Source organism: Centruroides sculpturatus, unplaced genomic scaffold, assembly GCF_000671375.1.
Source record: "Centruroides sculpturatus isolate CEXI.00-Female unplaced genomic scaffold, Cexi_2.0 scaffold402, whole genome shotgun sequence".
Taxonomy (NCBI): Eukaryota; Metazoa; Arthropoda; class Arachnida; order Scorpiones; family Buthidae; genus Centruroides; species Centruroides sculpturatus.
Genome location: NW_019384685.1, coordinates 76127 through 91902, shown reverse-complemented (window position 1 = coordinate 91902; position 15776 = coordinate 76127). Strand labels below are relative to the sequence as shown.

The 15776-nt window shown below is 29.2% G+C and overlaps 1 protein-coding gene across 1 annotated transcript in view; it reads right to left on the bottom strand.

Annotated features, from left to right (window-relative positions):
* LOC111627045 (WD repeat-containing protein 26-like) overlaps positions 1 to 15776 on the bottom strand; it is a 121819-nt gene that overhangs the window by 78644 nt on the left and 27399 nt on the right. The window contains exon 4 of the mRNA XM_023370590.1: positions 5395 to 5451. Within this exon, the coding sequence (XP_023226358.1) occupies positions 5395 to 5451 (57 nt within the window). The remainder of the gene's footprint in view (positions 1 to 5394; positions 5452 to 15776) is intronic.

The window sequence follows — 15776 nt, the reverse complement described above, 5'->3', positions numbered from 1 at the left end:
CTGAGCTTCCAGGGCTCGAACTTTTATACATTCTTTGTGGGAAAGGAGTCACGTGATCGACTTCTGTTGACACTAACGGTGCATTCTGATCAACCAAGTGTCAACTTTCCCACTTAATTGTGAAAACAAAAAGTGACCTCCGATATAATTCTCATCAAGAGCGGGCTTTTTCCATCAGAGTTGTTTACAAAGGTTTTTTTCTGACATCTACATAAAAATCGCGGATCTCACACAGTAATAGATTTGATCGGGAGCATGGTATTTTATTATTAATTAATACAATAGCCAATACAGTACATACCTGCATTAGATGTAAATAAAACATTTCTTTTAAGGTATGTCAAAAGTTTGTCAATAATACCTGACTTTCTTCAACCAATTAGACACAAGCCAAACTCATAGCCAATCAGAGAAAAGCAGCATTAATTGCAGCTACATAATGTATTACAAGAGATGTTTCTCAACTACAGTTTATGCTATCAAAATATAGTTGCTGAGCTTCAAAGTTTTAATTGACACTTCAGTCCATAATTTAAGATAGAGATTTTGGGAGAAAATTATTTGAGATAAACATGGAAAATATTGAATTTAGACTAAAATGCAGGAAAAAAAATTGAAACAAAGAAGTTTGAGGTGAACATGTTTGAGATACTGGTTCAACTGAACCAGAATTAGTATAATACTGATATGTATTGTATATATTGTATAAGCTATATGTTTATATAATATGTACAAGTGCATCCTTTCTTGTTGCTTTTTAAGTTTAATGTTTTATATAAAAATGAAAAAATTAAATATAAATAATAAGTTAATGAAAAGTATTATATGGATATTTTATACATCTCAATTTAATTTGTCCCACTCTTTCTATCTCAGGAAAGAAATGTGAAAGCTCTTACTTTATAATTTAAATCTACATTCATCACAATTCAAATTACAAACTTGGAAGATAAGCTAACAAAAAGTATTTAAATGATGTCTTAGCTTCACAAAAAGAATTAAAGGCTATCAAAACATTGACTGTTATTGATATTTTTTCAGAAGTAAAAAATTATTATTTAAAAAATAAAATAAGTTAAAATATGTAAAAAATTAATTTGTAAGGATACATCAGATACAGTAGAGCATCGATTATCTGACCCCCCGATTAACTGTCACATAGGTTAACTGACCGTTCTGGTTGGCAAATTTCAAATGTCCACTAGTGATGTGTCACTACAATATTTGGCTATGTCTTGGCTACTTTAATATTTTTGTTAAATTTTTGCATGTTTTAGCTGGTAACATCAGCTTGACCATTGAAGGGAAGCCAATATTTACACGAGACTTAATTTTCTAATTATGAGTGGTTGCTTGTTTTGTGAGTAATAAAATNATTGAAATGGGGTGGGGAGGGGAAAGAACATCTTAAAATGAATTCTTATTTTGGTAGTAACTTAATAACTGTTGTCAGATCTCACTAAGGACTGAAGAGGGGCATGAAACCTGAAATGCATATACATTGTAAATTAGAGAAAATAAAAATCTACTTTTTCTATCAAAAGGAGTATTCCTGTATGATTTTGTTCTCAATAGCAACTTTATGCTAAGTTCCAAAAAACATACAACTAATTGAGAGAATAGCAAGTAACCAAGTATTATAATATAATGCTTTGGTAAAGCTCTATACATAATTTTATAATATAATGAGCCACATAATTTATTGTACTTGAACTACGAGACTAAGTAATATTAACATCAATATTGATAAAGATAATCACATAGAATTTGAGGTTTTCATTCATTATTCTTTTCCAAATTTTGAATTATTGTATTTCATCCTCAAAAAACTGTTCACACGTGTGTGTGAGATTATGAGGGCATAGGGTCAATTCCCTAATTGCCACTTACACATCAAGTTGGCAAAACTTGCCCACGTTGTTTGGATGGCTGTTATCGAGTGGCAAGGGAGGTGAGAAAGTCAGCAGTGACAGGAGACAGGTTTAACAAAATAACAAAGCAGTTATTATACAGCTAACACTAAAATACAGGAGGCTACACAGAGTTAAATGCATATATCTCTAGGTTATATAGGCTAGATGCAATTAACATAAGATTACAAAGTCTATGATTGACAACTGTTTAGTCTATTCTATAACAGCTATGCCTACTTCCGTTACGAGAGAGAGTTCACAGTCCGCTGATAATTACCTGTAAAGTTGGATGAGTCCTATATGCAGTGATGACAGTTCTTTATGGAAGCGTTGGGCGTTGTCAACGTTTTCTACTGTTGTCTTCTCCAGGTATGAGTCCTTTCTTGGAGGTGCAGGAGACGGGGAATTACTAAGACCAAATATAACTTCCGTGTGCGAACTCTTGAGCTTCCGGTGGCTCACACCTTTTATATCATTGTCGTGGGAAAGCTAACACGGGACTGACTTTAGTAGACAACGACGGTGCATTCTTTACAGCTATGTGTCAACTTTCCCACTGACTTGTTACTACAACCAGCGCCCTCTGATTTAATTTCTAGCTCTCCGTTTTTTCTAACAAAGATGTTTACATTTTGAAAACAACTGACATTACATTTTGATTTTAAGAGCCCCATAAAAATCTGCAGGCTCACAAAAAGAAATGATTTTTCTTGAAAGTCATGTAAATTTGTATATTTTTCTTCCACCAAATAAAATTTATAAAAATTCATCAAAGTAATGTTGTTAAATTTTGATTTTAGCACTAAATCCACCTGAAGCTCAATAAAGTTACATCTGTATATTTTCTGGCACATTATTTACATCAGCATCCATCAGATAAGCAAATATAGCAAATGTGGAATCTTTGTTTTGGAAGTTAGCAAACCTTGTATCAAATTGCTCTATTAGTGCTTTCAGTTCATCTCCATAATAATTAAGGGATAATTTTATGAGTTGCTAGAGTAGGAAAATGATAACAATTTTTAGCTCTTATCTGACTTTCCAACAATCTTAGTTTATTACAAAAGGCTTTGAAATGTCCATGCAGTTCATGAACAAATTGTCTTTGTTTTTGCAATTTAAGATTCAGTTCATTTACATATCCAGTAACATCTACAAGGAATGCTATATCACACCCACTCATTGTTTTACTTGGTTAATTGCATTTCCTTTTATGTCCATAAAATCTGCAATGTCTTGTCTCAGATCATAAAATCATTTTAACATGTTACCTTTACTCAACCACTTCACTTCACAATAATACGACACATCTTCATAATCCGAAAAAGGTCTACCAAATACTCCTTAAAGTGCATGTAACTTAATAAAGTTAATACTGGCTACTACAACTTCCATAACATTTGTGAATTTAATTGATTTTGCACACAAATTTTGTTGGTGGATAATGCAATGAAAATTTGTTAAATTTTCCAAATAGATCTGTAGTTCTATTGCTTTTTCATAAACTATTCCAATAAATCCCTTCTGTGCACCAGCCATTGCAGGGGCTCCATCAGTGCCTATGCCAGATAATAAACTCCATTTAAGTACAAATCTCTCAAAGACTGTATTGACTATTTCAAATAAATCTTCACCAGTCGTCGTTCCTTTTAATGACTGGAGTGCCAATAATTTTTCTGTGATGTTAAAATTTGCATCAATTCCTCAAATAAATATTGCTAGTCGCACTGTACCAGAGGCATCAGTGCTGTCATCCAAAGCAATTGAAAATGCATCCAATCTAGCAATCTTCTTTTTTAAACTTTTTTTGATATCATCAGCCATAATTTCTATCCATTGGACAACAGTGTCTCAACAAACAAATATTCTCAAAGTCATTTTTCTTTTCAAGATTTGCAACATCCATCAGACATTCTTTGATAAATTCTCCTTTACCAAATGACAGAATGCTTAGTGATTTTTTTGCTTACCACAAAGAAGGCTTTGATAATGCTGTGAGTGCTGCACATTCTTTGTTTGTTGAACATTTGCTGCTGGCTATCCAAGTTCTTCAACTTCTGTATTTCATCTTTTTGTAGTTGTCCAGCAACTTTTTGGTGATCTGCACATCTCAAAGTAAAGTGTCTCTTCAAGTTGTATTCTTTGTTGATGGATATGAATTTGTTGTACTGTACAGCAAATATACAGGCAAACTTTTATTCAGAATAAAATAATAATCCTCCATACACATCTTTAAATTGACAATTCTCTGCATCTACTTTTTTTTTGACATAACCCCTGACATTGTCCCAAATTTATAAGCAATATTCAGAACTGTGAAACAAAACTCTTCTACACTGCAGGCACTGAACAAAGCACAAGACCAACTCAAGTACTGAACTGACATATTGTACATTGTAACATGTTCACACATGAAAGTGAGAAAGAGACCTTGGTGGGAGAAAACATGGTGTGTTTTGTGCAAGTCATATGAGGTCAGCTTAATGTGAGTTAGTAGAACACGCCACGTTTTCTCCCATCATGAATCAGACAAACTTTGCTGAAATAAATTAGGGCCAGATCAAAAGAAGTAGAGGACTGAATCTTGGCCTGCAGGCAGGGGTTGATCATATGTGTCTTAAACCAAAGAGCATTTTGTGGTTTCATTCACTTTGTTGTCCTTGTTGTCTTCTGTTTCTTCAACTCTTTGTGAATTTGTAATGCTTTCAATAATTTCAGCAGTCAGTCAAAATTTCCACAACAGCTTTATTTTCATTTATGTGTAACCACTTAAAAAATGAAATTAATAAGTGGCTATATGAGAAATGCCATTGGATTGTTCAGATGGCAGCTATGTATGTTGCCAGTAAGGCTTTCTTCAACAGAAGATATTCTTCATCACAGAATAGATTGTAATAATGCATAATAGCAGACCAAGGTTAGGCTTTAATTCTTATTGAAACCAGCAAAAAAAAAAATCTGGTAATGCCTTCAAGTCTGATTGTAAAAGATGTTTACACTATCATGTTCTAAAATTGGTATACACATATTTTAGTAAAAGCAGTAGAAGTGTCTAATCCATCTAATTCAATACAAACAAAATGAGTCATTTTCTCAAATCACACTGCTCTTAATTCCATTGGTCAATCTCATGATGTAAAAACATGCACAGCCACACCCCACAACTTTTGCCTTTATTTTCATCCAGTCTTTAGATCACCATATGTCCAAAATTATTCCAACTCCCTGAATACTAGCCTGCAGGATCATCAAACAATTTCAGATTGTTGGTTACTTTTCAGAGGGTTCCAGATTACTGGACATTCCGATTAGCAAGCACTAAATTAATAAACTTCTACTGTACAACATGAATACAGAGATAAAAGAAAATACAAGACACAACAAATCAAAATATTTATTTACAGCATATGTTTACAGCATATGCAAAATATTTATTTACAGCAATTTAAACAATCCAAACTCAAATTTAAAACAAACTTACCACTAAAGCTTTAGATGATTCCAAAAGGGGATTTAGATCAAGAAGATCTAATTCTGCCTGAAAAATATTTCAAAATCAATTTCTACTAGAAAATTAATCTTTTTCAAATGATGATGTACATAGAATTGATAAAATTACAATTAACATTTTAAACAATAATGGACAATTAGCAAAAATTATGAAATATTTTTTATATTTAAGTTTATTCTCTCTCATTCCTACAATACCATTATTAGAAATGAAGTTATCTTCCAGTCATTTTGTTTTATCATCTGTAATTTATTATATCAGACCAATTAAAAATGTGTATAGTACTTTTAGTCTGGACACATGAATTACATTACATTATATAAAATTAAATAAGAATCATAAAATCATTTCGTATGAAAATTTTCAAACTTATCTATCAAACCTATATAAAGTATAAAAGTTTTAGTAATATAATATGTAAATTAACAGAACATATTATACAATTTTCACGACGTATATACTGACCAAGAATACTCTCAATTTAAGAAGTGTCCCCATTTTTTGAGATGGAATTTTCAGAGAAAATTGAATGTTAATTCGACGCGAATTTAATTTAAAATAATTAATAAAGAATAAAATTATTAATAACATATTTAATATAAAATATAATTAACAAAAAATATTTATATTTATATTTATTTAATCTTATGAGTTACCTGAATTTAAGAGCAATCCCGTACGTGATAAAGTGCATTTTAAATTCGAAGTAATGCAGTATTAATTATACAATCATTTTTATTCAATTAAACACACCTGTATAAAGATTTTTTTTTGTATTATTATTATTCTAATTTTTGCATAATCTATTTAACAAGATAATGTGTTTTTACTTAGCATTGTCTGAATAACGTACATATAAAATAAATGACTTCGGGTTTTTTTTTACTTCTATTTAATATATTTCACTCGCCTTTATAATAATTATCTTAACTTGTTGACATTGTAAAGCCGAATAATAAATATGTCACGAAAATTTGTTAATAGAAAAATTAATCGTTTAGCTTCTAAAATTAAGGTTAAAATAAATAAATAGGTGAAATATTCTCGCATTCTTTCTATTGTTTGTAGGTATTATCTGCCAAATTTTGCAGCTGTTCTGCAGCCATTAACTTAATTATAAATTTAAAAACAATATATAAAGTTATCTGCGATATTAGAAAAAAAAATTACAGCTTTAAATAATTTAGTTATACGTAATGTTTTTATGTATGGCGAGAGGTAAAGTTTTCAGTTAGTTACCTGAGGGTTATAGTCGAACACGCGAGATTCAGAACTAAATTATCTGTCAATAATGATCGTAAAATATTAAATTTATTTAATTATGTTTGATAATCTTTCAGATTTGTCAGGAATACTATAAATAATCTTAATTATTTAAATATTTATGCATTATTTGTATAAAGTTATTAAGTTGTAAAACGAACACATTTAAAGGATTCGAAACTAAATTAGTTATCGATAATAAGGTTAAATTGTATTTAATTAAGTTGAAGAAGCTCTTAAGTTCGCCAAGATTTTAAAAAATTACTTATATACAGTACATTAATTATGCATACTTTCGGATAAGTATAGATAAAATAATCAAGATTTTAATTAGTTATGCGAGCNCAGATACAATTAGTTATACATTTTACTAAATAAATAAATGTATATATTTCCTTTGAAAGAGAAAGATTGTTTTGATTTTAAAAAAGTATTTTAAATGAATACTTTTGACTATTTTTTGAAAAAAAAATTTTTAAGTGCATATTATGACCTAAAATAAAACATTTTTATTGTTATATATAAATGTATTGATGTAATTCTGAGAAAGTTATTATATATATATAATAACTTATGTATACATATATATATATATGTATAATAATATGTATACATATACATATATATATGTATATGTATAATATAAATTATATTTAATAAAATAACTTCCTCAGAATTACATCAATACATTTATATATAACAATAAAAATGTTTTATTTTAGGTCATAATATGCATTTAAAAATTCATTTTTCAAAATAAAGTCATATATATATATATATAATTTTATAAAACAGCTAGGAAAAATAATAAAACCTTAAAATTTTCCATAAATGCAGCCTTAATTTTGCTAATAGTGTATATGAAAATAACATAAAATCACATTATATTGAACAATATACAGTTCAATCTGTCCATCAAATGTCACAAGAACAAGAAAAAAAATTCAAGATAGACATGTTGAGATATAGAAGTTCCTACACAGTAAACAGTTGTGAGATAAGCAAGGGGCCAAGGGTTAATACCTCTTGACCACTTACACTGCAACAGGTTGGTAAAACCCATTCTCAGATTGTCGGATGGCTTAGGAGGGCAAATCGAGTGGGGAGAACGTCGGTAAGTCGGCAGGTACAACAATAGACAACAGGTTATAACAATAACAAAACATTTATTAAATGACTAAGCTAGGTTACATAAGGCGATAACAATATATATATATAGGTTAAATGCAGTTAAATATGAGTTAACTATACAAAGGACCACTCTTAACAGCTTTAATGGCTATTCTGAGAGAGAGAGTTCACAAAGCTCTAAAATACAAATACCTCCACGAGGATATGACTAATATGCGTTCGTTGAATGGGCCATAGGAATCTTAGTCGGCGCAGGAACTGTAGAATGGTGATGGAAGTTCAAATTTTGTTGTCTGTCATATGGCGATGTCCTTTAGGTCGCTATGTCCGTGTATGGAGACAAGATGCACACATTAATAAGTATAACTTCCTTTGGTCACCCTGAGCTTCCAGGGCTCGAACTTTTATACATTCTTTGTGGGAAAGGAGTCACGTGATCGACTTCTGTTGACACTAACGGTGCATTCTGATCAACCAAGTGTCAACTTTCCCACTTAATTGTGAAAACAAAAAGTGACCTCCGATATAATTCTCATCAAGAGCGGGCTTTTTCCATCAGAGTTGTTTACAAAGGTTTTTTTCTGACATCTACATAAAAATCGCGGATCTCACACAGTAATAGATTTGATCAGGAGCATGGTATTTTATTATTAATTAATACAATAGCCAATACAGTACATACCTGCATTAGATGTAAATAAAACATTTCTTTTAAGGTATGTCAAAAGTTTGTCAATAATACCTGACTTTCTTCAACCAATTAGACACAAGCCAAACTCATAGCCAATCAGAGAAAAGCAGCATTAATTGCAGCTACATAATGTATTACAAGAGATGTTTCTCAACTACAGTTTATGCTATCAAAATATAGTTGCTGAGCTTCAAAGTTTTAATTGACACTTCAGTCCATAATTTAAGATAGAGATTTTGGGAGAAAATTATTTGAGATAAACATGGAAAATATTGAATTTAGACTAAAATGCAGGAAAAAAAATTGAAACAAAGAAGTTTGAGGTGAACATGTTTGAGATACTGGTTCAACTGAACCAGAATTAGTATAATACTGATATGTATTGTATATATTGTATAAGCTATATGTTTATATAATATGTACAAGTGCATCCTTTCTTGTTGCTTTTTAAGTTTAATGTTTTATATAAAAATGAAAAAATTAAATATAAATAATAAGTTAATGAAAAGTATTATATGGATATTTTATACATCTCAATTTAATTTGTCCCACTCTTTCTATCTCAGGAAAGAAATGTGAAAGCTCTTACTTTATAATTTAAATCTACATTCATCACAATTCAAATTACAAACTTGGAAGATAAGCTAACAAAAAGTATTTAAATGATGTCTTAGCTTCACAAAAAGAATTAAAGGCTATCAAAACATTGACTGTTATTGATATTTTTTCAGAAGTAAAAAATTATTATTTAAAAAATAAAATAAGTTAAAATATGTAAAAAATTAATTTGTAAGGATACATCAGATACAGTAGAGCATCGATTATCTGACCCCCCGATTAACTGTCACATAGGTTAACTGACCGTTCTGGTTGGCAAATTTCAAATGTCCACTAGTGATGTGTCACTACAATATTTGGCTATGTCTTGGCTACTTTAATATTTTTGTTAAATTTTTGCATGTTTTAGCTGGTAACATCAGCTTGACCATTGAAGGGAAGCCAATATTTACACGAGACTTAATTTTCTAATTATGAGTGGTTGCTTGTTTTGTGAGTAATAAAATAATTTAAAAATAATTTTTAACAATACAATAGCGACGATTATTATTTTTTAAAAAAATGTGTTAGACTTAACATCGATGAAATTTCAATGTGAAGTTGGTTAATAGCGATATACTAATATACTATACTAATAATGTGTTTTTTTCATTCTTTTTGGTTATCCGATTTTTTCAGTTATCCGACCAACCTGAGTCCCCAATTCAGTCAGATAATCGATGCTCTACTGTATATATGTCTAAAAATTTTGTGAATCTAATCAAAAGTTTTCTAAGAACTTCTTAGAAAACTTTTGATTAGATTCACAAAATTTTTACTTTCTTGGCTGTTATATAATAGAGGGAAAACATAATCAGTAAAAAACCCCAAGATTTTTTTTTATTTTTTGACTCAGGACCTCAAAAAAAATGTCAAGAATTGAAAAAAAATCAGCTGTGTGTTTGTGTGTGTATTTGTTTTTTTTTTCCACCCACTTTGAAGCTTCTATTTGCTCTGCCTTCTGTTGAAAATTTTTGAAATTTTGCAGGAATGTTTATGCATGAGGAGGAAATGTTTCTAGAAATTTTCAGGAAAAATTGATCATTAATCCAAAGATATTAAGGGGATGGAGCCATTTCTCAAAAAGTTTCCAATTTATGAAATATTTTACATAAAAACTAAATGATTTGTTTTTAAAAATTTTTTCAAAGATCACCCCATTCCCAATATTAACAGATTTTGATGTTTTCTTAAATAACTTTTGATAGTCTTAACTCAATTGGTTTATTCTAATTTATTAATATATACATATTAAAAAAAAATTGAAATTGACATTTTTCCTATTCCAGATCTGGGGTAAAACTATAAAAGTCTATTTTTTTTCATGAAATTCTTTGAGATGAAAATTTATGATTAACAAAAAAATACTTATCAACATTAAACAAATATTTATTTGTTGAAGACGTAGAGAAGGTAATATATTTTTAAAATAGTTACTTGTAAAATGGGGATCATTTAATCATTCGTATTAGTAATTTTATGTAAATCTTAAGACTTAGGAAAAAGATAAATGGTAGCAATTATTAAGGATGAAAACAAAATTCCAGGAAAGTCCAGCAACAAACACTGCCAGATTTTTAAATAATTGTAAAGTGAAAAGCTCAAAACATTCTGGAGAAAAGCTGAAGAAAGTAACACCCGAGGAAAAAGAAAGCTGAAACTGAAAATTTTTAAAGACTATATGGCTCCAAAAGAAAAAACCTGAAAGCTTCGACTAGCTCTGGCTCCAAAGCCCTGCAACTAACAAATATATAGTACACTAGAGCCTCGAAAACTCTGCACTCAATAACCCAGCACTCCGGATAACTCTGCCACACCCTGGCAGGACAAAAAATCCTTAGTTAATTAATTTTCATTATAGACAGCTTTATGCCTCAAAGTATTTTTCTGAGGTCTGTCTTATCAGGTAAATTACTGTACCCAGTTTATTCATTAATTTTCATTTTCATGTAGTAAAGGCTCTATGACTTCATAAAAGACGTACTTTTCCTTTGTTTAAGGGTATTTGGGCAGTTTATTCTCTGTTGTATTCTCAAGTAAACAATACATACAAGTACAGTACAGTATTTCTGAGAAAACACTCATACTTATTTTTTTTAACTCCATTCCTGATAACCCGGCATTTTCACAAACTCGGCCACCCTTCGGTCCACATTAGGCCGAGTTTTCGAAGCTCTACTGTATTATAAAAAGGTATTAACACATTACTTCAGATATTAATTCCAAATATTAATTTTTAATAGCTGACTAAAACTTGTCTGGAGTCTTTGCAACTGATGAGTACTTACATCATTGAAGGATTTAATATTTCACATTTTTCTGAAATAGTCACCTTCAGAATCAAATGAAATTTTTTTATATGAAGTTTCATTAATGGTAGACTAGTTTTTTATATATAGCTTAATATTAAGTGTTATGTTATTTTTACCAATTTCAATGAATCATCATCATATTTGAAAAAACTTCAAAATATGGATGAAAGAAATTTTTGAAAAGTTATATGGGGAAAAAAATTAGAATTTTAGTCAATAAGAGTCATGGTACTAAAGTAGATTGTTAGCAAGGTAAGAAAAAGAAAAAGTTTAGGAAATGTTGGCTTAAACCAATAGATTTTTTATACAAAAACAGTTTATACTTGTATAATCACTATCATAAGTATATACAATCTTGGAAAAGTTAAAATATTTTATGAATAAATGCACATAGTGTGTAACAAAAATATATTAAAACAGTTATAATTATCAATATTTTAAAAATTTGTGACAATGGATACTTGTAGATATTGTCACAAATATTGTAACAATAAAATCACCATTTTAATTGTATGTATTATGCAGAGCTGTTGCAAGTTAAATATTTATTTTGTCATTCTGTTCAGAACATATACTAAAATAACAATTATGACAATTTCAAATTATAAACAGTTTAGAAGCTAGTAGTGGTTCTTTAAATTTGTATCGAAGAATTAGACCACTGTTCAACTATACAGGGTGATCCATTTTAATCAATTCCATGGAATAACTTCAAAAATACAGATCCTAAAAATAGTTATCATCTTTGGTTTAATGAATAAGTGAGCCACAAGATAGTGCTACAATAAACAAAACATGGGATCAATTTCATTTTCTTAAATGGAAACCCCCATTCTTTATTGCATATTATGACTACATAAAATATTTCAGATAACTATCTTAGAGGAGAAGAAACTTTTATGTACATTTGAACTCTTACACAGCCACCACATTGTGTGCATCTATAGATACTCTGAAGTTCATTGAAGCAAGAAGAAAAATGACTTGGAATGGCCTTTAGCCAGACTTGACTTCACCTGACTTATTTGGGGGGATATTTAAAGAATTATGTCCGAACAGAAACCAACTAGAGAAGATTTGATCAAAAACGTTCAAAAAAATTGTAAAAACATACCAAAGTAACATGTTACTAAAAATAGATATTTCCAGTAGAAAATTGACTTATGCATTTAAGAAAATGAAGATGTTTCTGATCATTTTTGCAATAAAAGAAAACTGAGAGGCAGGAGAACTTATGTTAATTAAGCACTCTGCTAAAAGTTTAACTTGAAAAAATGTCTTCAAAAAAATTTAAGGTAATCTTGAGCTTGAGGACAAATTTTAAAAGATTAATTAAAATCAATCTATCTATCTATCACAAGCTTGATGACTTTAACACAACAAAAAGTTTTTGTATCAGTTCATAATTTGAAGAAAAAGAATGATTTCATCAAATATTAGTTTCCTAATAATTTTTCTTCCTACTTTCAATGAATGTAAGTTATTCAGACTTATATATGTGCAATATAAAAGTTCAAATGCTCATAACTTCTGATTAGATAAATAAATCTTTCAGAAAAATGTTTGTTTTTTATATATGAAATCATGATATGCAATAATAAAACAAAAGATTCCCAATTAAGAAAATGCAGTTGGCACCAGTTTCTTAATTGGGAACCCCAATTGTAGTGCCATGATTGAAAAAAATTAAAATTAAATCCATTGAAAAACAAGTAAATTTACAAAAGCTGATTAGATGCTCAAATTCAGTAGACTGCTTACTGTAATCACAGACAATATCAAAATTAGCAGGTATAAAAACAAAGGTTATAAATGTATTATAAAGACTTTTCTTATTGTAATAATAACTGAATTCTGATTATCTTCAGGTAAATAGAAGCTGCTAGCAGCTTCTATTTACCTGAAGATTATCTTCATCACNATGTTTTTTGTTAAATAACTATTATATATATATTTATTTAAATGATAAAAACTATATATTTGTACAGATCTGTAATGTTTTTAAATGGATATTATGCCTATTGTAGCAAAATTGTTTCTTGGCAGTTATCACTCAAATTTGAACTTAATGACTAATTAGTTTCATACTATGATACACACATGTAATTTACACAAAAGGATTAGTTTTTCAGGATATAAGTCCCATTTTAAATTTGTGCATTTATTTAATATAATTATTGCAGAGAAGCTACTTCACCTGTATGAGTTTTTTCAAACTACACTATTTTGCATAAAAATTTCATTCTTGAGTTCAAAAACAAAAAGACTGAATTAAAAAAAATACATTGATGTTGAATATTATAAAATATACAATAATAAAAATTATTTCTAACTTTCAGAATTTAAAAATACAAATTTTGAATTAAAAATTATTTTTTATCCAAAAATAGTTTTTTTGGCCTCATATCTTAAAAGTTCAGTTCATACACAGACAGTATAAATACACATCAGTTTGGTTTTAAAACAATTTCAGTGAGAACGACTAGGGCAACTATTTATAGAATCATCCTGTATATAGATTTTGATGGTACAATTCTTTATATTAGTTTAATTAATATAAACAAAAACTAATGTTTTCATTTATATAGTGTCCCCCCATTTTCTATTATATAGAGAGAAGCCTCTAATTTATTTAAAGCTATTGATCTGTTTCTTCATATATTTATTTATAATGTTACACGACAATATGCATATCTATCTATACTAAAAAAAGTTCATTTAAAATAATTCAACATATTTCCATACTATAATTGATTTTTTCCAGATACAATTAGTTATACATTTTACTAAATAAATAAATGTATATATTTCCTTTGAAAGAGAAAGATTGTTTTGATTTTAAAAAAGTATTTTAAATGAATACTTTTGACTATTTTTTGAAAAAAAAATTTTTAAGTGCATATTATGACCTAAAATAAAACATTTTTATTGTTATATATAAATGTATTGATGTAATTCTGAGAAAGTTATTATATATATATAATAACTTATGTATACATATATATATATATGTATATAATAATAATAAACATAAGATATAAATAAAATTAGTATACTTTTCCAAATGTGACCTGTTGCTTCTTTCTTAATATATCTCCAATTAAAGCACCAAAACAATAAGCACCGAGATGGGAATAATATGGTTTACGATAATTATAAGCAAAATATTTATAGGTTTCCCTACAATAATAAACGAAAATATAAATTAGTTTCTTTTAGTAACAACCATCCATTATCAAAACATAAAGAAATTAAAAGTTTTTACTCAGCAGCCGCAGGTATTCCAAACATCACGTAATATCTGTTCGAAGCTACATCAACTATATACATGATAATCCCTGTTAACATTGATGCAATTATGGCGAGTCTTCCAAATCTGGGCCATCTGAAAAATAATATTCAATACATAGCAAAAGGATTCGAAATATCAAGCATTCGTTAAATAATAATACAGTCGAGTCCGCATATGGCGTCATAGGTATAACCAGACACCGCCGGTTAAGTCGTAAGTTTTGTATGGTCCCTGCTGACTTTCATACGAATTAATGTTAAAAAACTGCGCTTTACTCGACATCGTTTAACTCGTCACCACTGAATAAATCGACATACATTTTCTTTGCCACACTCGTTTAGACATCTGATAAGTCGACTCCCTTCCTGAAAAAAATGACTCTGTAAGCTGTGTGGTGTAAACTCATTTTTTTAAAGGGGAATCGACTTATTTGTCAATATATGTTACAGTCAAAACCCGTTTTAGTTAGAACGCGTTTTAACTAGTTGAAACTAGTTTATACTGAATGTCTTTGTTAAAACCCGTTTTGTCTAGCTAAAACTAGTTTTAACTCAAATTCATTTTTCACTAGCAGTAAATTCTAGTTTTAACTAGACAAAACGGGTTTTGACTGTAACATATACATAATAATAATTCCTTATTATTTAATAAATTTTTGTATAAAAAATAATAACATAAACAAAAAATGTGCAATCTATTTCAACATCACAGCAAAATACGATTTTGCATTTTTTCACTTTTCATTCACGCGTTATCTGTAGCACGTGTTTTATGTTTCTGTTAGAAATATACGAACTTGTATGTGAATTTGAATGTAATAAATGTTCTCAAGCCGAATTTTCGAAACAAGAAAACATTTCAAAAACAACATTGGCGAGAATTCTGAAGAAAAAGAAAAAAATTAAGAAATGTTTTCTTGGGCCTTCGACACGACTGTCTCGATAACGCCAGAGAAGGTCGCCGTGAAAAAATGTGGAAGATGCTCTGGTACGTTGGCTGACGCAAATTCATTCATCGAATCTTCCTGCATGGGTGCCGAAGCAAAAAGCGATGGAAATCGTTGAGG